General features: G+C 39.3%; 1 protein-coding gene across 3 annotated transcripts in view; it reads right to left on the bottom strand.

Annotated features, from left to right (window-relative positions):
• Positions 1-26,035, bottom strand: part of dlgap3 (discs, large (Drosophila) homolog-associated protein 3) — a 160,121-nt gene that overhangs the window by 19,280 nt on the left and 114,806 nt on the right. For all 3 annotated transcript variants that reach the window (XM_026930020.3, XM_053228335.1, XM_026930021.3), the window contains exon 4: positions 5,846-6,954. In XM_026930020.3, coding sequence (XP_026785821.1) covers positions 5,846-6,883 — 1,038 coding nt within the window. In that variant the 5' untranslated portion in view covers positions 6,884-6,954. The remainder of the gene's footprint in view (positions 1-5,845; positions 6,955-26,035) is intronic.

Here is a 26,035-nt window from a genome sequence, read left to right as displayed (position 1 = left end):
ATTATTGAAAATTAACTATTCATGGAGAAATTAAGTAGTAATAAAGATGATAATGTACATAGTAGAGTATCTATTCATACATTCAACAGACTATTAACAGTTGAGAATGGAGAATGGTTCAGACAGGGCATGATAAAAACCTAGCTCTGCGGGATAAACCTATGGAGAATAGTTAGGTAGTTAGCCAGCCTACTAATGTAATTACAGAGGCATTACAGTATTTTCTTGGCTCTCTCTTCACTGCCTAGCAACTGTTGCCATCTGCCATTACTTCGGTCAAGCTTTTAGCACTTTGGCAAGTGTGCCAGCTTTTCTTGTGGAAATGTTTCGAATTAGAATTAGAAGCTATAGATAGGGTCATAAGACTCGTAAAAGCAACACAGAGTACCCAGGTGTTTCTTTTTTTATCTATTTTCAAAAATATAGAGTAGAAAATAGAAAAAAATTTAAGTAGTTGTAGACATGTCTGTCTGCTCAAAGGCAAATTCATTTATTTTACTGGTTTGTATGGTCTGCTCAACCTTTAAACAAGTGTAAAGCCAGTGTTACAAGGATTGTTCATCTAAGACCTTTAACACAACCTTTAATATTCTAAGACATAAGTAAAACATAAGTTCTCAATCTTGGAGCACAAGAATTTTGTGCCTTGAAAGGCTAAAAAGGTTGAGAACAACTGTTGTAATGCATTCTGCAGGCCTTGCTCTCCTGATCCACAAAACTGATATAGTCAATCTAGGGATGGCTCGATACCACAATTTTGACTTCGGTACGATACTAGGATCTAATACCTCGGTATTGATACTAAATCGATACCATAGGTGACAAATAACCAGCCTCAAAATATAAGTGAATTGAAAACATTTTTATTAAACACACTGCTTAAAACTCTGCATGAACAATTGCGCAAAGAAAATGTAAAAAAAAAAAAAAAAAAAAAAACTACATGGAACATAGGTCAAATTTTGATTTTGGAAGAAAAAAAACTGACGAGATGAAATTAAAATAGGATTATCTCTTCATATCTTTTCAGTCTGTATCAAATAGTGCAAAGAAAATATATCAGAATCAGGTTCATCCATGCCGTCAAAATGATTCATTTTTTTTTGTTTGTCTGTTGATCACAGAGTACAAAGTAGGTGAGGAAAACTAGGATGCTGGGTGTATTCAAAGCGCCGCCATTACTGTTTACAATGCGTGGAATGGTGCGCTGTGATTGGTTGAGCGGATGGATCGCATTCTGCAGAGAAGGGAGACTGGCGTTTGTCGCGGTTTGGAAAGATAGAGAGAAAACATGACAGAATAACACGGCGGATATCGCATTCTGCGTCAAATTAAAAATTGACTTTCCAATACCGACCAGATACAATACTGATTTTGGCAGGAATTCAATTTTTAAAAAAAAAAATTGTGTTTAGGAACCAAACTCTTCATTTATACTCTCTCTCTCTCTCAGCTGCTTCCTAGTGATGGGAAGTTCGGATCATTTTACCGACTCGGACCTTTGAGTCTCGTTCAGCAAAATGAATGAATCTTTTTTCGAGTCATTTTGTCCATTTCGTTCATTTTAGCAAAATATAATTAAAATGTTACGTGTTACTTCCCTAACACATCTACTACTTGCGCAAACGTTGATCACACTACAAACAAGACGAAGCTATAATGCTATAAGAAACAGAAAACATTAATTCATTGTTTACCTGGATCTTTAGTCTATGATTAGCTCACCTCACCTCTTATCTGACAAGTCTTCGGGTTTGAGTCGTTCGTTCATCACGTGACAGCCCCATAAGCTTAACCAATGCAGTCTGAGCCGGAAAGAGAATTGATTAGTTCATCTCTCGAGTCTTTCGAGTTGTTCGTTCTTTTGTCACGTGACCACTTCCCGGATCAGTACCTCAATAATAACTGAATGGGAAGTGGCAGCTCAGTGGTTAAGTTGTTGGCCTTCTGCTCGGAAGGTTGGGAGTTCAAATCCCAGCGCTGCCAAGCTGAGCCCTTAAGCAAGGCCCTTAACCCTCAACTGCTCAGTTGTATAAATGAGATAATTGTAAGTCGCTCTGGATAAGGGTGTCTGCCAAAGGCCATAAATGTAAATGTTTTCACGCTTGCTGGTTTCGCGTCAGTTTGGGTAACACTGCTGCGTAGTGGTGAACTTCGGAACAGCAGCGAATCAAATACCGAACTGAGCAAAATTATGATATCGTACCGTTTGAAATATAATATATACCGGTATTTTTCCAGTACCGGTATACCGCACATCCCTAAGTCAGTCTTCTTGTGTCTGTAATAACTGAATGACTTTGGCCTCCGTCTTCAGCAGCCTGACCTACATAACAGCAGCTGGGGCCTGATATAATGCATGAGGAGAAGTAGTGATAAACTGTAATGACATTAAACCAAAGGGGAGTTGGCATCCATTTGCATCCTGTCTCAAATCAAACGCTGGCGTATTAAGCAGGGAAACACTAAATTAGCCATTTTAAACAACTTCATGTTTGCAAACAATTATTTGTTATGGATGCCACGTAAAATAGACAGTCATTCTGGATAGTATAATCACAGTTTTATGTCAGGAAAAAAAAACAGTACAAACACAATGCTAAATACAAACTGTATTTCCCTTCCTCTGTACTTTTACAGATCACATATTCAGAATCTGTTCAGTCCTGGATGTCTATATTTGTGACTGCTCTTGAGATTTTGTTGATTTTGTTTTGTTGTTTTCAATATTGTAGCCTGGAAAGAATTGACATATAGAACATTACTTATATGTATGGATGGACGCATGTACTATGTATTATATGAGCATTAGGGAAAACTCTCATGCACACACACACACGTATATCCATTTAATGTATCCTTATCCATCAAGAAAAGAGTTCTGCTGTGGTTCACTGATGGAGCGGTAAAGAGGAAGTGCGAACAGCGCTACCTGCTGTTGCCATAGAAACACTCAGCCTGCATCAGTACCGGAAATGGCAGTTATGAGAGGGGGTGGGACATCCAGAGACCCCTAATTTAGCCTGCCCTCAGGGTATCCACACTGCTTTCTCCAGGTTTGTGTAAAGGGTGTGTGCATGTTTATGTGTGCTTGTGTGTCCATGTATTTGGGGGGTGAATGAGGGTAAGTGCAGCTGTACATCTGCAGCTATACATCTGGAGATTGTGGCCATAAGTACATGCTTGATAACCATTGTGAATGAATGTGTCAGTGCTGAATTATGTGTACAAAATCATTTACATTTTTACATTTTACTCATAAGTGCAGCTATAACAGCAAACCACTTCAACATAAGCTACTGTATACTGGGTATACATTTATTTATGGATATTTGGCTTTCAGTGATATAGGTGAGCTAACAAACGGATTGAGCTTTGTTCTTGGAGACTATCTGTATCAGACATAGTGTTCCTGTTATACCACAGTGATTTGTCAATGATTACAATTTTGAATTTATTAATGAATAACACATTACTCTTTTTAACTGTTCATAGTTACATTTAATGTTATAGAACATCCATAGGACTTGCGTCTTCAGGACAGAGCAGCATAACGGTTACTACGTGACATGGCGATCAGCGTATTTTTATTTTTTTTGGCTCATCAACTTCAAAAGAGAGAAAAAAGAGATGTTAAAGTAGGAAACATCGCTATATAGCTACTATAACATAAGTGAAAACCTAAGTAACTAACTCCCATGTCAGGAAACTTACTGACTTTTACCAAATGCTGAGACTCCTTCCATAAATGTTAAATGAAATCTCCTAACAGAAAACTTCACCATATGACCAATTATATGCTTTTCTTTGTTATATAACATTCTATTTTTTTAATCAGTTTATTATTAGCTATAGGTTATATCAAGTGTCTGCCTTGCAAGTCCCTCTGAATGAGCTGTTATAGGAAAAGTAACATGTTAGAGTGAGCACATTCATATAAATATCATTTGTGTTACAGTTGTAAATATTCAAATCCATGCTGCTACAGAAAATTAATCAACGCCTTCTGATTCTAGAATTCATCCGTGCTGTGGTATAATTATCGTAATCATTTGGGTGTGACATTATAGCTCATGCCAGATATACTTATACTTATACTTATCTTAGTTATGTATATACTGTTTAAATGTTCAGAACCCCCAACATAAAATGCCTTCATGCGTCCCTGATCTATGTGACACAGTTAGTGACCAGTAGTGTGTTAATAAGGCTATGTTATGTAAGTATAGCATGTCTGTTACATACGTGATATGTGGTAAGTAAAGAGAGATCCCACCTGCATGCATGCTCTCTCAGTATGTGGTGTAACCACAGGTTTATGTAAGTTTATTGTTGTGTACGTTTCTTCTGTTTGACATTTTGTCATACAGGCCTGATAAAGGCATCAGACTCGATACCTCAGAGTAATAACTGATAAATATAATCACCACATAATTTTTATTTCACAGTGAAGAACTGTCAGTCAGTCCAGCTCAAATAACCTGTTTCTGAACATTGCTTAATGCCTTTTGTCAGAAAGGTGAATCTGCAAGTCAATGAGAGTGACAGTGTGACTCTGTCTGCCTGCATGTATTGGTTTTAGCATGAATATTCAAAGAGCTGGAGCTGAGCAGGGCTTACTGCCTTCACTGAAGCTATATTGGTACACTGTATAATTTTTTAAATCTTTTTCCTGCTGACTCACATTGCATGTTTAAATTACTTATCATGTACAGCCAACGTCTATGATTTGTTCACTCTATACAAAATAATTGGTTGGATTGGCCTTCCATGATGAGGTTGCTTACACTGTATGTGAAGTATAACATCTATAGTCTGTTTTGCCTATTGCAAATCCCCAGTAATGTTTGGAAAGCTTGGATTATCCATATAACATTGATCTTTCTGAGTGAGTGCGTGGGGCTTGCTGCTACCCCCAGAGAGACTCACACTCAGCTTGGTTATAAAAGCTGTGTCTATCTCTTGCCATCATTTTCCCATTCTTGCCAGTCATTGTAAGATAATGAGAGAAGGGTGCTGCAGCTCCAATGTGTTCTGTCCATACAACATGTCAGACTGTCGATGTTATTGGTGCCACACACAGTAACACTAATTCTGTAAAATCAGTTCATAAGCCTGCCCACACTACAAGACAGTAGGGGTGTAACAATACGCAAAATTCAAATTCCAATATGAAATGGTGGTATCTTGATACAATACATTTTCGATAGCTAAGGGTTGCTAGGTCTCCACGGCAAAATTTCCACCTCAGATACAACTCAAAATCCACACAAAAAGACCTGAAACTAACTCAAAAATCTCAGACATTGGAAAACGGTGATGCATTTTAACGATTTTCTCAGTCTTTGTGCCTTAACCAACTTAGTTTTTCTACCTGCAAACTTCTCTCAAAACTATCCCATTTTGGACGAAAAAAAAAGCAAAAACCAAACCTGGCAACCCTGCTAATGGTGTCTTTGTAGCTCAAACGTGTTTTTGAATCCTGCATTCTCTACTATAGTAGTTTAATATCTGCAGTGATTAACTTTCCATTTGCTATGTTGGTTTCTTTAACCTGGGTTCAATTAGCTGAGAAATGCTGTCTTAATGAGGTAGAGAGTGTGTATCTTTCCTTGTAATGGTATTAGCACCGCTTTGTATGCTAGTACACTAGAATACCTACGTATTGTCTCATGAAAAAATCATAGGAAAACCTTGTAGCCTCTCCTGATTGCTCAGTGGTAGCCAAATCGAGTATAAAAACTGGCTGAAAGCATACCGAGTATGTGTGTCATAAGGGTATTGCTTACAAAGGTTGTAAAAGCGTCTCTTACTCACAGTCAGAAGCTCACACACCCAAACTTGCCTGTAGGTAATGGAGATTACGCTCCTTCAACTTAGCATCCAGAGGTACCAGAGCCTTATCGTAACCTGGTCCTCCTCCCCGAGAGGCAGGATATGCTTCTCTGGCTTGGTTGACTGTCATGGCTGACCAGGTGCTCCTCTTAAGCGAATGCCCACTATCTCCTACCCTGCCCATGGTGCTGCATGCTAGGCACTCTCCAGGAGCAGGACCTTCCCTTCTTCCCTTCTTCAAGGTTAGCTCCTGGATGGCTGCGTCCAGGGTTTCGTGACCTGGTGGGTATCCCCGTCCTGCCCCCCTGCCTCCAGCCACCAGGAAGCTACTGTCACTATCCAGGTTGTCATCAGAGCTCCACCAGCCAGCTGTCTTGCTGCGGTGGCGTGAGGAATGCCGGGAATCATGGCGCGAGTCTCCGCTCTTGCTGCGCTCCCGACTCTTGTTGCGGCGGGTTGAGCGTGACTGATGTGAACCTGGGTGGTGGTGCCCTGTGCCTTCTTCACCTCCACTGCGCTGGCCTCGTTCTCGGTCACGATCTTTGCATCCATTGAACTCACGCTTGGATGGTGCCTCGAGTGAATGTGACTTGGCGAACAGGCGCTGGACGGAGTTCACCAGGTGACGGATGCGGCTGGGACTCTCGCTGCGCTGCTCCCCACTGGCTGAGCGCTGGTACTGTAGAGTATGGAAGCCATCTGGGTGCAAGGGTAGTTGCTTCTCAAACTGATCCAGCAGGTTAGGAGGGATGCGGTGCATCTTTGGGTGCCCGTGTCCATGCCCATGTCCATGCCCGTGTCCATGCCCAGCCGAAGACAAGCATTCTTCGCATGAGTCAAACGGCTGCTGCTGAGTGGAATGAGAGCGTGGGAAAGTGCCTCCTCCAGAAGGGGGCAGTGCCAGGGGCTCAGGTGGTCCACCAGGTGGGTAGTACGAGTGGTCTGCATGGCGTAAGTAGTCACGCGTGGCCTCAAAGTCCTCAGGTGTACAGTGGCATGGCCCGGATGAGTGTTGTGACAGGCTGCGGCTCACCTGGTAGCCCTTCATAGCTGGGCCATGGTGGGCCGCCCGGGCCGAGAGCGGGCGCTGTGGGCGCGACAGGGCTGCGCTGGAGTCAGCTGCATACAAAAATAGAAAGAAAGACAAGGGTTAGAAAATGTTTTCTTCACTGTTTTAACTATGCTCTGCACTTTGCAAGAGCTGTTTTGTAAAGTAATAAATTCATTACAATTCACACATACTACTATGTTTGGAGACACAATCTCTTGTGAGAGCTACACAAATCAGTTGGGACTCTGAGAATGAGCTACTATTAACAAGGACCAATAAATACAGCACTAATTTAATTCCTTTTCCTCTCCAACATATTTTTCCCTCTGGTAGTGCAAAAGCTTTCTGTTGTAAACAAGACCCTGTCATTGACTTTATGCAGTTTATACCTGCTCCTTATACCATTACATCTGACAGTATAAAATACTGTGTGCATTTTGTGAGGGTGCTGTCAGGATCACACCCACCATATTTTTTCTCATAATACTGAGTGTAGACATACTGCGATACAAATTGCTTTCAGTTGTCCAGTGAAAGATACACTCTGTAAAAAGGCATTTTCCAGAGACATTTTGAGAACATATTATTGTATAATGGGCGGTTTTCCATTCCATAGATTTGTTCAAAGAGGTGAACCAATCACACTTTTATTATTTGCATTATTAAAGCAGCAGTCGACCCTGAGAATAGCTGACTACATGAACAGCCCAACTCTCGGCACATCTGAGCTCCGTTCGTTCATCTGCGGCAGTGAGTCAGCCCACATCCTCGATAACTGATTCCAAACTCATTTAGAAGAGCAAAGCATGCTGTTTCACTAATTCATCCCATAACCCATTTCATGCCCATCACACACAATTCCAACAACTCTTCTCTACTCTGTCCATGCTTGGTTTATGTTAATCTTGATGAGATAAGCACCACAAAGGAAGACAGTGAGGAGAATGAGTTCTGCTTTGTGTGTGTAGCTCATCGGTGGGGGAACATCTGTAGGCAGCAGGTCATGTAGTGACTCTGTTGGTTTGAGAGGTGAAAGAAGTGGTGGTGAGTGGCAAATAGAGCACAGCCTGTTATTAGACATTGCTAGACTGCAGCCACTACACTTAGACAGCTCCATCATGCACACGCTGTCTTTAAGATCATTCCCATTATTAAGTGATCTGTGTATGAATGCATGTTAGAGGTGTACGCTAAGAGGTGTGTGCTTAGAGGTGCATTAATGTGTAAAGTATTGAGAGTAAACATGAGAGAGGGAGGGAGAGAGAGAGAGAGAGAGACGAAGTTGAACAGTGCTGTCACGCATCACAGATAAATAACACAGTGTGTGATGTGTATGTAATTTAGAATAGGCTGCTGTCAGTCACTGTCTCTCAGCATTCTTTTAAGTGCCACTTGTCCACAACACTCCTTGTCACATAGCATCACACCTTAGTCACTCACAGGCAAGGACGGAAATAGAGATTAAGTAGAGAGTGGCGTGAAATAGCAAAGAGATCAAATGCATCTCAAAGGCACCTCCGACAGTTCAGGGATGTCTTTCGATTGTCTCTTGACGTTTCCACTGTTCTTCCCTTCTCTCCATCTGTTTCTCTCTTTCTTAGCTATTTCTAGATCCTCGCTTCTGACCTACTTCTTTCACTTCAGTTTATGAGGAACCCTGACAGTCTTTCTAGAGTGTCTGAACAGCCATATGTCTCACCTCCATTTTGAGTTTACACTTATCGTTCTGTCTGCTCTCTTTGCTCACACTCACAACCTGGACCTTCTGCTTTGCTCCACCTGAGCACAAACCCCATATGGAGTGATCCAGAGAGAACACACACACACATACACACACACACACACACACACACACACACACTGTATCACATACCGGATTATTGCACTACATTGTAACGCATTGAAACAGCTTGCAATTTAGATTACATCGTGTTGAATCATTGGCTGCCCTACATATAACTTTCATACACCCGATCATTGATTGTGCATTATAATATTATCTCACAAAAAGAGGTGACCAATACCACTGGGTAAGAATGAATGAACCAATGAGATGAATGTTCATCCAGAGAACATGCAATATTTTTCTATCCAAGCAATAACAGAAAAATCTTTATTACGAAATGATTTTATCTTGAAATGTGTGATTAGAGATGGAGCACTATATAATGAGAGTGAACTCAAGTAAAACGTGTTCAGAGTTTTCCAGAAATGGCTTATTCAAAAGGCAAATGAGGTTTTTTTTTTTTGTGTCAGTATGTAACAATATGTAAGAAGAGATTAATTAGAGGGGGATCAAGGGAGCTTTAGTTTATGTACATTAAATGACAAGCAATGCTGTGCTCCTATACTATAACTTAATGGAATTTTAAATATTAGCTCTACATAATGAACCTTTCATTTTAAATATATCTATTTCTGTCCTCAATGAACTAAGACTAGATTTTAAATTGTCACTTTGTTTGTCCATATTGTTATATCAGTAACATAATATGGACAAACAAAGTGACAATTTAAAATCTAGTCTTAGTTCATTAAGGACAGAAACAGATATATTTAAAAATGAAAGGTTCTATTTTTTATGATAGGGTGTTTTCTTTTGGAACTGGTATTTTATTTGCTTGTATCTGTACTGAGTCATTTAATGGAAGAAAGCCGTATAATAGAGGTATGCTGGCATTGCTCACATTGTTCAGACCCATAATTTGAAGGTGTATGGTCTGCTGTGCCACAGTGACTCAATCATCTGGGACAGCAGGTCTGGGCTGATGAGCAGTGGGCACAGAGGACCAGTCAGTAACATCAACAACAGGTGGAACTATGGCCTGTTCGGCCAGAATTGGGCTATCAAAAACACTGATCTGAGAGATGTGCCGCAGTGTCATCCATAACAATGACAGCAATGGAACAGCATCTGTAGATATAGCCAATCCTGCATCATTGAATCCTGCCTCAAAACATCTGTTTCTGACCTGGTGTGAACCACATTCAAAAACAGATTGACTACCACTCTGCCATGGGTGTCCCAAATTATCTGGTCCACCTGCTACTGAATTTGTCGATCCCTGGGCACAGGCATGCTGTGAGATAGTGCATATGCTACCTGATTGTATTGGCCCACTAGGTAGGCAGCTCTTAAAAACAGAAGGTGTACATTTACCTACTTCCAGAGCTTGTTCACCCACCTCAACATCATTTGCAATTTTGTACCCCCTTGGTGGTTGATGTAAAACACCCCATAGTGCTGACGGGCCACACTTGTACATGTGACCCATTTACATGTTCCTAAAAATGTTGCAGCACTATTGTGAGCTCACTGTGCTATGCTGCCCTGTGATGCAGCAGTTCGAAAAACATGTGGATGACTGGCTTCACGTGTCTCAGAGAAAACGTGTTAGCCTTCACCCTCCCTGTTTGGTAGCTGTTGTATGATCAGGGAGAGCTGGCTGGTGAGTGGGATTTGGCAGGTGACCAAATTGAGGAGAAAATGGGAAAATTAAAAAAAAGGCTTGCATGGCACATGATTTGAGTTTCATGCTGATGAACTACCCAGTTGGACTCTTCTCTGATTGACTTTCAGTCCCAGAGCTTTTACATGTGAGGTCAGGAGCTCTATCTGGCTCATCACCTGCTGTTAGGACTGTCCATGCAGCACCCTGTCATCATCCAAATAGGAGAGTACCAGTAAACTGTGAAAAACTGCTGTATATTGTATTCTCCTATTGTCGAATGTTTGTCCATTTATCCTCATTAAATGAAGGTTACAGTACTCTGTGCATGCATTTGTAGCACAAAGTGGGCTGTTCCAAAATTTCTGCCAAGCCAATGTAATCTTTTTCTATACAAATATATTTAGTGTACATATTGATAGTTGAACTAATTCAAAAGACTAAGGCGATATTGAGCAACAGGATATAGTACTGCAAACTGTTTTATGAAGACACCACAGAGCATTGTCCATCCATCCATTTTCTGTACCGCTTATCTTACACAGGGTTGCGGGCAGCCTGGAGCCTATCCCAGGGGACTCGGGGCACAAGGCAGGGGACACCCTGGACGGGGTACAACAGAGCATTGTAACATACCAATTTCAGTTCTTTCACTGTTGTATAATGCAGCAGAGACAATAGCAAAGAAAAAAAGAACAGCTACATTGGTCAGGTAATAAAGCAAGCCATTGTGTTTTACAGCAGGAAACGCTAGCTGTACTGTCAAGCAGATGTGAAATGTCCTTATCTTATTCTCTATAATACTAAATGAGTGTATAAATAACCCTGGCAGCATTCAACAAGCGATTATCCTGATGTCCCCTACAACAAAGAATGGACATACACACTCGCTTCAATGTGCAGTAAAGCATCATTTTTATGCTTGTCTGTTAAACCGAATGTAATCTAGTGTTCAACAGATACTCCTGGGGGTGTGTTGATTGCTATGTTTAGTGGGTTGAAGTGGGAAGCTGGGTCTTTGGCTCGGCTGATAAAGCTGGCCCCGTGTGACCACTAGCAAAGGCGGAGAATAAGTAAGATATGGAGGTTTAACCATTACATAGTATGCTTATCCAGTAGTACAAAGAAGGGAGTCATCCACAGAACAGCTCCACTGCAAAAATATGGACAGATCAGATCTCCTGGTGTAGGAGATGAATGTGTACAAGTATGGAGACTGCTGTTTTGGTGATGCAAGAACCACATGTATAGTTGTTGCCTCTCTGGAGTACCAACTATTTTTCTGTACCTCTATGGCAGAAATGCTCAGAAACTGTGCTTATCATTTTGGTCTATTTTGTTTTATATACAAGGCAAACTTATTTCAGTGTACTATTGCTGAAGTAGCTTGAAAATACCTAAACCAGGATGGCGTACTCCAGAGGTTTCAGACAATGCACAGCTGAATCTTAGAGCATTCAGTGAAATCATAAACATGGTAAAGAGAGAGATCTGTGACAAGATTGACACAATGGTTGCATATCTGAGAATTGAAATAACAACACAGCATGGAGATCACATGTTCATCAAGTTTCATCTATGGATACTCAAGGCTAGTCGAGCTTGAGAACTCTTGGATTTGAGACTTCTAGACTTATTGCACAGGTCACTACCCTTAAAGCAAAATGCAAAGATCTTGAGTGCAGGTACAGACAGTCCACATTAGACAAAATCTAAAACAAAATCCACTTTACCAGAGTAGCTGGAGGGTGCACAGCTGACTGAATTCTTATAAAAATGATACAGGAAATTATGTGCATGAAAAAATCCCTCTTGACTACCAATTTAGCTACTAAGGTTAGGTTCATCAGTCACTGCATCCTAACAATGGGTTATTACTCTAATGTATAACCTACTGTAATAATCTGAATGTGAGTTTTAAATTCTCAAGTGAATCACAATAAAACACTCCAACATGACTTGAAGACGAAAGTAGCTTTCCTTCTTCTTCTGCTTCTTCTTCTTTTTTAGCAAACCAACCTAATTCATTTTGATCACATTAGATCGAGGATGGGTGGAAATAGGTGGAACAAGTATCGCTCGTTTTTCTTTTTCAGGCAAACCTCCAGGAATTGCTATTTTAATACCAAAGTCCATACCCTTTTATCACTTCAAGAAGGTTTTTACTGTCTTTCCTATATACTCTCACTGGCCACTTTAATAGGAATGCCTCTCACTGCATGTTTTTTTTATTTTTAGCATCTTTCTGTGTAAACAATCTCTAAAAATTTAGAGAGAATGTGTGAAAAACAAAAAACATCCAGTGAGAAGCAGATCTGTGAGCAGAAATGCCTTATTTAATGAGAGAGGTCAGAGAAAAATGTTCAGACTGGTTCAAGCTGACAGGAGGGCTACAGTAATTCAAATAACCACTCTTTACAACCTCAGTGAGCAGCAACTCAGATTGCACAACATGTCAAACCTTGTCCACCAGTGGACTACAACAGCAGAAGACCACATCAGGTTCTACTCCTGTCAGCCATGAAAAGGAATCTGAGGCTACAGTGAGCACAGGTTCACTGAGTCATTTTAACACAAGTGTCAAGGAGGTTTCCCTTTTCCCTTTGTCCACGACCTTTAATTGTGCAGATGTTTCCCCGCTTTAGATAACAAACTTCTTTCATTTTTTCCCTCCGATGCATATAAAGATATAAAGCCATTTTCCGGTAGTAGTTAAAGTCCTTCTATTCGATAAGCCATTCCCCTGGTTCTTTAACTCACTTCTACTTTCTTATGATGAATTTGTTAATTTTCTTTCCTTCCAAATCAATACGTTCATTCAAACTAATGTTACTACCAATGTCTCTTGCTTAGTTACTTTGGGTATTTAGGTGTATATTCTGGGCTAAATTATATCTTATTTAGAATATCGGAGGGAAAATAAGTGGAAATGGGCAGGTGGAGCTTCTTGCTTTTATCACTAAATCAGACAATCAGATTATGCAGCTTCTGCCTCTCCAGTTTTGTATAAAGTGCACATTAGTTAGAAATCTAAATTTAGTGTCTTAGCTTCTGGAAAGGCATATTACTAAAGTCTAAACAAACATGATATTTAAAAAAAAACTGTCAAAAAAAAAAAAAAAAAAAACCCTAGCATGTCAGTTTTGAGAATCATCTCATTCCTTAAATATCCCACCTAACCCTAATGTGATAGCAATCCGTTTAAATTCTCATCTTTCTTGCTTCTTCTTCATGTGTGAGCGTGATTTGAACTCGAATAACATTCCGTAGTCCAGTAACTTTCTTTAGGTAAAGTTTAATAACAAAATTAACTGGAAAAATGTTACACGGTCAAAAAACTTTTTTTTTTTGCTCCAATATTGTATCACAAAAAAAACTAACGGTCCTTGCCGGAAATGACATCATTGTCAATATGAAATATAATACACATATTAAATTATTTACTTTTATAATTATTTTACAATTGCTTAACACACACAATTATTTATTCCACATCTATATAAGAAACAAATAACATATGGCTCTTACACCTAACCCTAACACTAACCCTAACCATAGGTATAACTACTGGTTCAAATAGTTCAGGTACTTTTCGTTTACTACAGTATGAGAGCTAACTGGTTCAAATAGTTCAGGTACTTTTCGTTTATAATATGTGTACTGTATGGTACTACAGTATGAGAGCTAATATTTTCAAAATCGTATAGTTAAAAAGATATATATTAGTATATATGTCAGTGTACAAACACCCTCATTACAAATGCACCTCCATAGTAATCATACAGTAACACTCCTTTTTTAAAATGGGGCTTTAAGACAGAGAGATGAAAGATCCATGGTGTATTTGTCCAGGGATGGAAACTTTGCCTCCTTCAAACAATTTTCAGAAATGACTCAGCTTCCTAACCCCTTTCAGATAGCTTCAAGCATATCAATTCTGCTGAAAACGTTATACCAGTTTCCTACACTGTCTGCTCCAGTCTCCTCTAGATGTACTTTTTGAAGCCTCCTCATCTCTAAGATGTGCAATATCTTAGTTTCATTTAAAAATTGTTCTCCTTCACATCAAATCCATATATTTCCAAATTGTTGGTGTTGGCTGGTGCTGGTTTATGCTGCCTAAAAAAATGATATTTTATTTATCAAATTACTGAATATTATTAATTCCTTAATCACAGAAAACCTGCACTGATATTCACCGTCTATAATCTCATCCAATCCTTCTTAAATGTTGAAGTGTGTTATTAAGTCAGTCTGGATCATAAATGTGAATGATGTATATTACTGTCTAATCCTGAGCAGAACTGATAACACTGTGCAGGACCTATAAAACTATATAAAGTGTAAAAATACTTTTGCCTCCTTCTGTGTTTCAGATAGAGCCTGTAAGTAACGGCAGGAGGGGCAAGGCACTGTTTTCCTTTTTATATTTGAATTTTGCCCTCATACTAGTTTGGTGTTGTGTTAAGTACTGTGATTTTGCCTAAAAGAGCACAAGTGCATAGAAGGTAAATGATATTTGCATGACCACATTTTAATTTTCATGTAAATGAAGCTATTAATGAGGCATCCACATCATTTTGTCAATGAAATGTCAGCACTAGTACACCAAATGAAAAATGCAAATATCATTTATTGAGTTATTGAGAACTTCCCTACTGAGATTGAAATGACATGAGTAGGAGAAATTTCTATTCAAATAGAAATTCCACGGACTTTTAACAATACATTCCTGCAATACATTTCAATACAATTTGAGGTTTGAGAGACATTCTCTGTATTCAGCTAAATCTCTATTCATTTTATTATTTGCTTTTTGACTTTTCTTTTGAGATTATGCATTTCTGATTTCATTTTTAAAATGTCAGCAATAATCAAAACAACAGGTTCAGTGTCGGATGAAATAAGAGCAGAGGTAACAGGGCTGTGTGTCAGCCTGAAACCTTGCTTTTATGGTAGCCTGAAAGAAATACATGGCTTGAGCATTTAACAATGTTAGGTTTTCCACTCACTATCTGAATAATACCTTGGTGTATATTCTGTCACATCCATTTTGAATGGGATATTAAAGAAGAACCCAATTTCTCCATCTAGGTAAGACACAGGGGAAGACACCTGTGACCAGCTGAGAATGAAAGCTATAATGGATCACGCACAGGGAGATGATGTGTGTGAAAATGATGGAGTCCTCATTGATTGTGCAACAGCAGCCCTCTGGAGAGTGTGTGTCAGAGGTATGACACCACTGGTGACTATGTAAGGTGATTTCCCACTGATTGTATTGCTCCAATCCTACTGTAATAACAAAAGCTTTTGAGACAAATTGCCATCTCACTGAAAATACTGATAGATGGAGACAATTTTAAATCCACTTTCTGCTCTACGAATTGCTATAACCATCAATCTGCTATGTGTATTTCTTACTCACAAATACACCCCCCACCACACACACACACACACACACACATAGCAATTACAGCATATGTGTAAAATTCATATATTAAAGGCTACTTTTTCTCCTCCTATGTCTTACACAGGTGAAGGGTGTGATATGATTCTTTCCAAACCTCGCCAAGATAATCCTTCTCTTCTTCCTTTGCCTTTCTCTTACTGCCTGAAACCCTCACAGCAAGCAGGAAGAGAGATGAATAATAACAGATAAAGCCATAGATGGACCCTGGGGAAAGACTCTTGCCAAAGCTCCTCTGTCTCTTTCTTCTATCTTTTCTCAACGGGGCAATTTAAGCCCTTTCCCTTGGCTCCTGAGATATGGATGAAATGACACTGTAGGGATACTAAGGTTGTGGTCTAAGCCACAAACATTGCAAGGATATCTTTGACATAAAATATACAGGAAGTTAATGTACCAAATAGATTTCCAGCTGAGCAAAATGTGCAGCATATACAGTTGGACAATAAGTACCAGTCATGCTTTTAAAGGAAGAAACAAATTCTCAAAAACAATAAGTAAGGGCTCTGCAGTCGCAAAACACTTTAAGTGACGGGTAAGTATGAATCCCAACCATGCCCCGGCCATCTCTGACCAGAAGTACAAAAGAGCATAACTGACCCTGCATTCGCTTTGGAATGAAATTAATTACACTGTCTATCTGAGAGAATCACCCAATCCTGTGTGTCTACTAACTCACATGCAAGAGGGTGGTTAGTACTCTCCTACAAGCATATTCAGCAGCATTAAGGTTTTAAAGCTCTAAGGAATATGCCCTTGTGAAACCAGCCTACTGCTCGCTTTTTACGTATAAACACAGGATATGCATAGGGAAATATATATGCAGTGTTAACTCTTCTAAAATGTGCTTGTTTGCTCAGCCTATAACCAAACAGCAACAAAATGCATACACATGCTGCTCATTTAGCTGAACTGAACTCCTTAATCTACATTCCCCTGATGCTTGCTTATGCCTGTCTCTTTCAGCCATGTTGTAAATACATACACAAAGCCCAAAAGCACAAAATACGCAGGTGCTTAAGTGTTAAAAGATGCTACACACTCAACGCTCATGCTGTGAAACTTTTAGAGAACACCAAGGAGTTGTGAGGGACACAGCAGGGAGCTCTTCTCAGAGTGTTTGCTGCGTGCTTTCCAGAGCAAACATACATTTAGTTCTGCTGGACTGTGGCCATGATTGGAGACTTAACTCACTGGTGAGGAATATGACTTACCAAAAGCTATTACTGATGCTTAAGGAGCACACATTAATTCATTCACATGCACGTTACTCCAACATAAACTGGGTTTTTTTATGCTCAACAGGGACATAATTTCACTTGAGTTTTGTAGGTCAGTGCTTAGGAGTTTAAAGATTAAATAGGAGTTTAATGGGAGTTTATAATGTTTGAGTTATTTTGACCTAGTCCTTTACAGGAATTACTATAAAGTAAATACAGTAATGTTAGTATGTAGCCACTCATCTTGCACTGAAGAATAAATTTGATATTCTGCCAAAGCAACTTTGATTTTATCCTTTACATAGTAAGCGTTCCCTCATCCCATGTCTGAAAACTTGCAAACACCATTAGAGAGTGTGTATGTATAACGTGCTCTAAATGGAAACAAATACAGATACAAACAGGAGGAGCATATTTCGTGTGTGTGTGTGTTTTTTAAAGCTTGCCAGAATGGATCACTGGTATTTTTTAGAGATGTGCATTGATACTGGGATCTCATGAGATGCAACAAATGCTGAAAAAGATGGAAGTTTTTACTTTCATAGTAGTTAGGGGTCAGATATGAAGCTCATGGGACTAATAAAGACCGTGATCATTAATATGCAATGCATTTACATTGTTCACTCTTTCATCTTTAGTAACTGCCTGGTCAGGGTCATGGTGGTTTAAATTAGACGACTAGTTTATTTGTATTTTGGGAAATAGAACTAACTAAATATTGCAGACAGGTACAAACAAAAATAATAAATACGCACAATTCTATTTGAGATATCAACTTGAATAATGCAGCCGAGGTTGAGGAACTGTCAAAGGCAGCATTCACAGACCATGACAGTGACAGTGTTGGCTTTCTACCTCTGAGTTTTTTCCCCATAGTTTTCCAGTTTTTCCAGGAGCACAGTAGGGTTCATGTTCAATATTTAAATCCTAATAATAATAATAATAATAATCCCTTCCAGGTTAGGCCATACCCAATTCAGGCTGAAATCCAAATGCAGAGACAGATATGGATACTAAACAGATACAGATCAGAGATAGGGTTATTTTGTAACACGCCTACATATATGTGTATTTTGTGTGATCTCCTTATTCACTGAACTAATTGCAGCCCCAACGGTGGAACCATTGTGAGGAGATGAATATGCTCACTACACGGCAATAACAACAAAAAAAGAGGGACCCACACTCTCCCTCTCCACTGCAGATGGATACTTAATCATATAAAATCCAAAATTTTCATTAAAACAGCAAGGCAACAAATGGCTATTTTGGCTTATTATGAGTGACTGTAGAGCTGTTCTATCAAAATGAAAATAAATTGTGACAATTAGTTCAATTAGCTAACAGCCAGAGCTACAAATGACCTTTGTAAGCATGCTGGGTTATTAATCAGCAAGGAGGGGCTGTGCTCTGGCAGTATACACAAGAGTCTAGGAGTCATTGCTTATACTCTGTAGGTGCATTAGGAATCATTCCACATCCTTGTTGACTTCATCACAGAGGTGTATGATCTGGAACACTGCAGGCCCGTGATGCAATTAGCCCAGCAGATATTAATTCAAATTTTACAAGTCTGCAGTTGTATAATGGAAGATAGGAGGGCAAAGATCATGTTCATATACTGTGTATATGTGATACAAAGCCCAAACTGGGATATAGCCCAAACTGGGAGTGTGTAGTCTTAGAAAAAAAGATTACATCTAGAACCTAGTAGGTTATTCAGTTTGTTTTTCAAGGAAAAACTTACTGTTCAAAAATCCTTTAGGAACCCAGTGTACAACAGAAACTCAAAAATTCATTTAATAAAATATCAGCGTGACAGAACATAATATATCTTATAATTGCAATAAACCAATAACTGTGATTCAGTCATACAAGAATCAAAAGTCATTGAACTAATTTGTCCTGAGTCCTGCACTGACATTTAAAAGTCTTATTGAATTTTTTGGCTATTGCTTGTAGAACTTTCTAATTACATCTCATACTAGAAGGATTGTGTATGTTTTCAAGCATAAAGATGTGTGATTCATTTACCCTTTCACACCACCTTTGAAAACAATACAACACAACCAGACCCACAGGCACCAATCTGGAAGCAGACTGGTTTATTAGGCATTAATGTTGCTACTTTACGGGTCCTTATTACGGAACCCTGAATTTTCATAGTTTTCTGAAATAAAATATCTTAATAATTTGCAAATATTGTTTAAGTTTCAAAATGTACCACTCACTCCTCAGTCCATAAGGTTGATTTATAGAAACTAAGCTGCTCTTTCTTCTTTGTCACAGAATCAAACATATTTAAATATCTTTGCCCAGTTACTTTACTTCAGGTTAGCCAAGTCCAGTCGTTTTACTTCAGGTTAGCCACGCCCAGTCACTTTACAGTAGGTTAGCCCCGCCCAGTCATTTTACAGTGGGTCAGCCATGCCAGTCACTTTCCAGCAGGTTTAGATAGCATTATTTCATTTTAATATTGTACTTATGAGTATTTATTACGCACCACTCTTACCACGTCCTGATGCTAGCTAGATTCCACCTTGCTAATCTATTTGCTAATTGTATAGCTAGTCAATAATGGTACAAGTAACTATTTTTTAAAATCATTTTAACAGCATAGAACTTCTGAATGCCATAATTGATTTCCCAGATGGTTGGGTGGGGGCCTGGTGTGCCATATTTCAGTTGTGAGGTGACCATCCAACCTGAACTGAGATCATTTTTACATAGCAATCTTATAGACACAGTAACAAAGACAATCTGTTTAATTCTGAGGGATACACAGAGGTTGGAAAATGGCCATGTAAAAATGAATTACTGCTTTTTCTTGCATAAAGCCACAAAAATGTTAAAGTAGACTTCAAGGAAAAATGATAAAATACAATTGACATTTATGAGATATGAGACCTTTAAAAAGTTTCTATCCTCATCAGACTGGTAAAATTTGGTACCTAGAAGTGCTAACTCTACGTTCCCATTGTCAGGTACCAGGCCAAGGTTGGACACAAATACAGGTTTACTGAACACATGAGACTATATAATATTAGCGTAAATAGAAATGTGCTAGCACGGAGTAAATGAAAGTCTGTTTAAAGGGTGTGTGATTTGGATAGTTGGAGTTTGTGGAGAGAGTGGTTGATGATGCTGATATACATATGACAAGTTGCTCTTGCTGCTTGTAGTTTGTCTCATGTGCATGTGTAGCGGCTGGTACTAATGTCACTTGTGGGTGTGCACTGTCCAGCATTTTATTTAGTTCCAGTGAGAAATAGTATTATATATATACAGCTTCTAAAGCTACCTAGTTAAACACAAACTAAATGATGCATTAATGGGTGCTAGAACTGTTTAATTTACATTAGTTATATATTAGACTTTGTACTAGCTTCATTTGCAGATTAGCAAAGCATGCTATCTGTACTACGTTCTGTATGTAGAGTAGACTCACCAGAGTCACCAATAATCTCTGCTTCACAATGACAGGATAACATGAAACCTTGGTTTTTCTTCCATTTGTGTGCGCCAAACAGTAAATGGGAACTGCAGGCAGAAATTAAAGCTGCAAGTAGGGAAGTTTAAAACATCAGACCACACACACACCACAGGACTGGTCTGAGAATTAATTTGAGCTAATAGCTTCACTGCATTATGTGCGATATGACGTTGTTAGATCATAAACAGTTAAAATGTCTCCATCTGTTTTTACAGTGAGCTCACGTGTATCGTGATATTAAACACAATTTGTCAGTTGCGCTCTAAACGCTTAGACCTGGCATCCCGAGTTGTTTTATGAGCCAGACTTTATTTACTCATCCAGCTTGCGCTCTCCCTGACAGACACATGAACAAAATGATAGCCAAAAGAAGGCAGCTCCTTAGTTCATACTTCCTCCTTGATTTGTTTAGCAACATGGTAACATGGGCTGATAAAATAGTGGTATTTTATAAAAATTCAACATCGGTTATATGGAACTACTGGATTTTACACAACAGATATGGTGCAAAATCAACGCTTGTTTGCAAATTATAAAAAGGCAAGATTGGCAGATTGAGGAAACACGGATGGAAGGATGAACTACTTTAACCACCAAGAAAGTACCCCAAAGAGTGTGCTGAAATTCAGAAAACACAGTGAGCGCACATGAATGTAACATCACTTCAGCCAGAAACAGTGCTGAAGTAAACAAATGCATTTGAAAAAAACATTCCTTATGAAAAAACAAGTGTCTGGAAAGATATCACTGATTCCATGACATTTTGCTTGATTTATAAAATCTTAAAAGAGTTGATCCTCGTTACATAGTTGATGCCTGACTTACCGAGCTGCAAATGTTGAAATGTGAAATATTTCGATGTTCCAATTCATCCCAAAGATGTTCAGTGGGGTTGAGGTCAGGGCTCTGTGCAAGACACTCGAGTTCTATCACTCCAATTTTGGCAAACCATGTCTTCATGGAGCTCACTTTCTGCACGGGGCATTGTCATGCTGGAACAGGTTTGAGCCTCTTAGTTCCAGTGAAGAGAAATTGCAATGCTACAGCATACAGAGGCATCCTATATGATTGTGTGCTTCCAACTTTGTGGCAAAGTTTGGGGAAGAAAACACATATGGGTGTGATGATCATATAGTGTGTGATATTTTTGTCAGATTGCCAACCTCTACTTAATTCCCCTGTTATTTTGTCAATTGCTGGTATCATCATAGGGTTGTGCAGAGGGACGCAATGGGATCCTCAAGCTGGTTTGACAGAGACTGTTTTAGACATTATGGCAAGCAAAATTTCTCTGAAGCTAGTTATGAATGAACACAAATGCACAGAACGTTTGCAAACACACACATGCAAATACACACTCATTCACAAAAACTCCCATCTTTTAGGAGAAGTAGGTCACAGCATCTCTGTCACACTCAAGTCTGAATTTGTGTGTAATGGCTTTACATGCTCCACTTTTTTCTCTCTTGTCCTTAGACCTCTGCATCTCTGTCTGGTTATTCGCCTTCTCCAGCACACACACACACATGCATGCATGCATGCATGCAAGCACGCAAGCACGCCCTCACACACACGTGCACACACACACACACACACACACACACACCAATCTATTAATCAGCAGGGCCTGAAGCATGGAGGCACAAAGGACATTCAAGGAGAAGTGTAGAGATTAAAGCACTATTGTTCGCTGCTGTTTATAAAAAAAAAAAATTTAACCTGCAGCATTTCAGCCAGTCCCCATTTTCTCATTTCTGGCCTTAATCAGTAGCTACATGATATTCTGCCTGAGTGGTAATGAGTTTAATGATGAAACACGAGAGGGCCCGGGAGATTTCTCATTATTGCACTCAGTCTGCAGAGACATGAGGCTCAAACTCTCCGCACTTACTGAAGAGCTCTCTGAATGCATCAGAATATTTGTCATGTGCAGTAACAGATAGGTGTTAATTGTGTTAAAAGCATGTGATGGCAGCACTCAGTGACATGAGTAGCCTTTATGCTTAGAGAATAGACAGCAAGAGCACACAAAGAGAGCAACTCATAAAAATATTAGGGCTGTATTTTGTGCAGGCTCCAGTGGAACTTGTTAATTTGTTTAGCTATAAAGACCTGGGGCTAAATGTAAGTATGTGAGGAGTTAAAGTGCAAACTGTGACTTGATTCAGACGCAAAATACACTTGCAATATGTCTGACATTAACATTCACATTACTAAGGCTGTAGCTCATTATGCCATATGCACTTGGGACCACTACTGAATGTGTTCTGCACGAGGCACAAACTGCAGTTTAAAAGCTGCTGTGCAATAGTGGAAACAGTCGACCACAGAGTCATCAAAAATCTCAAGACTACAGAGGAAACGCAAGTTTACTAACAAACAAAAATAATGTGTTAATTAATGAAATTCTAATTAAATCAAGTCCTCCTCATGTGTCAGAACAAGCAAGGAGGACATTTGATTATTAATTGGTTTTAATGAAAAGACGGCTATGTACAGCTAGTTTGTATAAAGTAGTCTTGGGTAGTCTTGCTGTCTCACAACTCTAGGGTCCCGAGTTCGATCCTGCGCTTGGGTTAGTGTGTGTGTGCGGAGCTTCACATGATCTCCCAGTACCCCTGCGAGTTTCCTCCGGGTTCTCCAGTTTTCTCCCACCTACTCTAAATTCCCTATAGGTGTAAATGTGTGTATGCACAGTGGACTTAAGTCCCATCCAGGGTGTATGTCTGCCTTGTGCCCAGTGTTCCTGGGATAGGCCCTGAATCCACCACCACCACCACCCTGCTCAGGATAAAACAGTTACTGAAAAATGTGCAAGTCCTTTTTCTTCCATGTCTCTTCTGGTTGACTAAGCTTACATTTGGAGACTTGACATGCTATAAAAGCCCTGTTTATTGTGTTGAATTCTGTTGGTAGACACCTGGCAGCATTGTATACACAGCTCTGAGCAACTCCCATGGTGCTAATTAACACCTGGCTTTGGGAGGTGGACAAAAACTGCTGCTAACTGCCCGAAGTTTAGTACTTCGAACAGAATTTTCCCAGCATTTTTGTGCATCATCCCTAGCTAGCAACACAGTACTTAGCTATTAGCAAGAAAAGTTAACTTGATAATATTAGTGGTTATCTAGTCATGTAATCAAGTAACCTACTGTAAATTACATGTCAGTTGGTTGGTGAATTCACAACCAATTCACCAACCAACTGACATGTAATTTACAGTAGGTTACTCATTTATCAGTTTTCATTTAACCTTTAGTTTCACAAGACTAAGGTAGCTAGCTGATTTAATTAACATGCCTAGATACAAACAATTTTCTATTTACAGTGAATAAATATATGATGATGGAGTCAAACATTCGCCATTTAAGAAATGGTCAACAGTGACAATATGATATAACCCATTTTAGGGATGTTTCGAGATGTAATTTTGTATCTTTTTCGCGTTTAAATTAGAGGTCTGTGTGTGTGTGTGTGTGTGTGTGTGTGTCTTCCTAAACCCTCCTGTAATTTGTGCTTTTGTTACCTCTTGCACCGGTTGTCACTGGAAAAAAACGAGATGCGTCAACACTATGTTCTGTCTTATATAGGGATGTGCGGTATACCGGCACTGGAAAAATACCGGTATATATTATATTTCAAACGGTACGATATCATAATTTTGCTCAGCTCGGTATTTGATTCGCTGCTGTTCCGAAGTTCACCAGTGTTACCCAAACTGACGCGAAACCAGCAAGCGTGAAAACGACAATGGATCAAACAAGTGAAACTCACTCTAATAAATAAATAAAGAAAGCGGTAGAAGTGAAATATGGCATTACTTTGCCTACAAAAGTGATTTGCCTAAAAAAGGTGAACTAACCGACCTTAATTCAGCAGTCTGCAAGCGCTGCTGTAAGCATTGTGCTGCCCCGGGAGGCAACACATCAACTCTTAGCAAACATTTGTCACTCGCTCATCCCGATTAGTTCAAGGAGTTAAAAGATCGACAGGTGAGTGTCTCTTTCAACTGATTTAATTTAGACTTTTATTTTAAAGAGATCCTTAATATTATTTTTAGCATTAGTAATAGTGATGAAGGGCATATTACTGCTGTGACGACCTCTAAAGGGAAGCAGCTGAGTGAGAGAGAGAGAGAGAGAGAGAGAGAGAGAGAGAGTATAAATGAAGAGTTTGGTTCCTAAACGCCATTTTTTAAAAAAATTGAATTCCCGCCAAAATCAGTATTGTATCTGGTCGGTATTGGAAAGTCATTTTTTAATTTGACGCAGAATGCGATATCCGCCGTGTTATTCTGTCATGTTTTCTCTCTATCTTTCCAAACCGCGACAAACGCCAGTCTCCCTTCTCTGCAGAATGCGATCCATCCGCTCAACCAATCACAGCGCACCATTCCACGCGTTGTAAACAGTAATGGCGGCGCTTTGAATACACCCGGCATCCTAGTTTTCCTCATCTACTTTGTACTCTGTGATCAACAAACAAACAAAAAAAAAAAGAATCATTTTGACGGCATGGATGAACCTGATTCTGATACATTTTCTTTGCACCATTTGATAAAGACTGAAAAGATATGAAGAGATAATCCTATTTTAATTTCATCTCGTCAGTATTTTTTCTTCCAAAATCTAAATTTGACCTATGTTCCATGTAGTTATTTATTTATTTAATTACATTTTCTTTGTGAAATTGTTCATGCAGAGTTTCAAGCAGTGTGTTTAATAAAATTGTTTTCAATTCACTTATATTCTGAGGCTGGTTATTTGTCACCTATGGTATCGATTTAGTATCGACACTGAGGTATTAGATCCTAGTATCGTACCGAAGTCAAAAATTGTGGTATCGAGCCATCCCTAGTCTTACACAAGTATGTATTCTATGATAAATAGGTCCCTTAATGCATGTGTGTGGACATGAGAGAGTGGGAGACAAAGAACAGAAGAGAAAGAGAAAATGGGAGCTTTTGTGTGCCTATACAGTACACAGATGTACATGTGAGTGTGTAGCCATATTTGTTTTATGTCAGTGTCACTGTGTCTAGTTGCTCTACCTTATAGATCGAAGTCAACTGCACAATCAGTGTACAAAAAAAAAAAAAAAAAAACCCTCTCTGCACTGCAGGCAGGAGGGAAAGATCCTCAGCACTCAGGGTACTCCATAACAGAAACAGATGTATTGCAGCATGACCAAATCAAACATTTGATTATTTCTTTATTTCTTCAAGTTGCACTCTGGAAATAAGTGCACTGGATTAGCATGAAATTCTAAAAAGCAATGATTGCATTGATCAGAGAGCGAGAAAATTACCGGAGATTGCTATGGGTCAAAAAGATGTAGTACCCTCCAGCAGCGAGGTACACTGAGCTGCATCTTAATGCAGATAATGCGGAAAAGCGCTGGGAGACAAGCGATGACTGTGGGAGGCGGTGGAAAGAGTGTAAATTTGGCCCAGCTTTGGATCTCAGAGATGTTGGTTCTGCCTTTCATGGGAAAGTGATTTCTAATCAGACCAAACAG

The sequence above is a fragment of the Pangasianodon hypophthalmus genome, chromosome 23, assembly GCF_027358585.1.
Source record: "Pangasianodon hypophthalmus isolate fPanHyp1 chromosome 23, fPanHyp1.pri, whole genome shotgun sequence".
In the NCBI taxonomy this organism is placed as follows: domain Eukaryota; kingdom Metazoa; phylum Chordata; class Actinopteri; order Siluriformes; family Pangasiidae; genus Pangasianodon; species Pangasianodon hypophthalmus.
The sequence above is the reverse complement of the archived record's forward strand: the minus strand, read 5'-3'. Positions and strand labels throughout refer to the sequence as shown.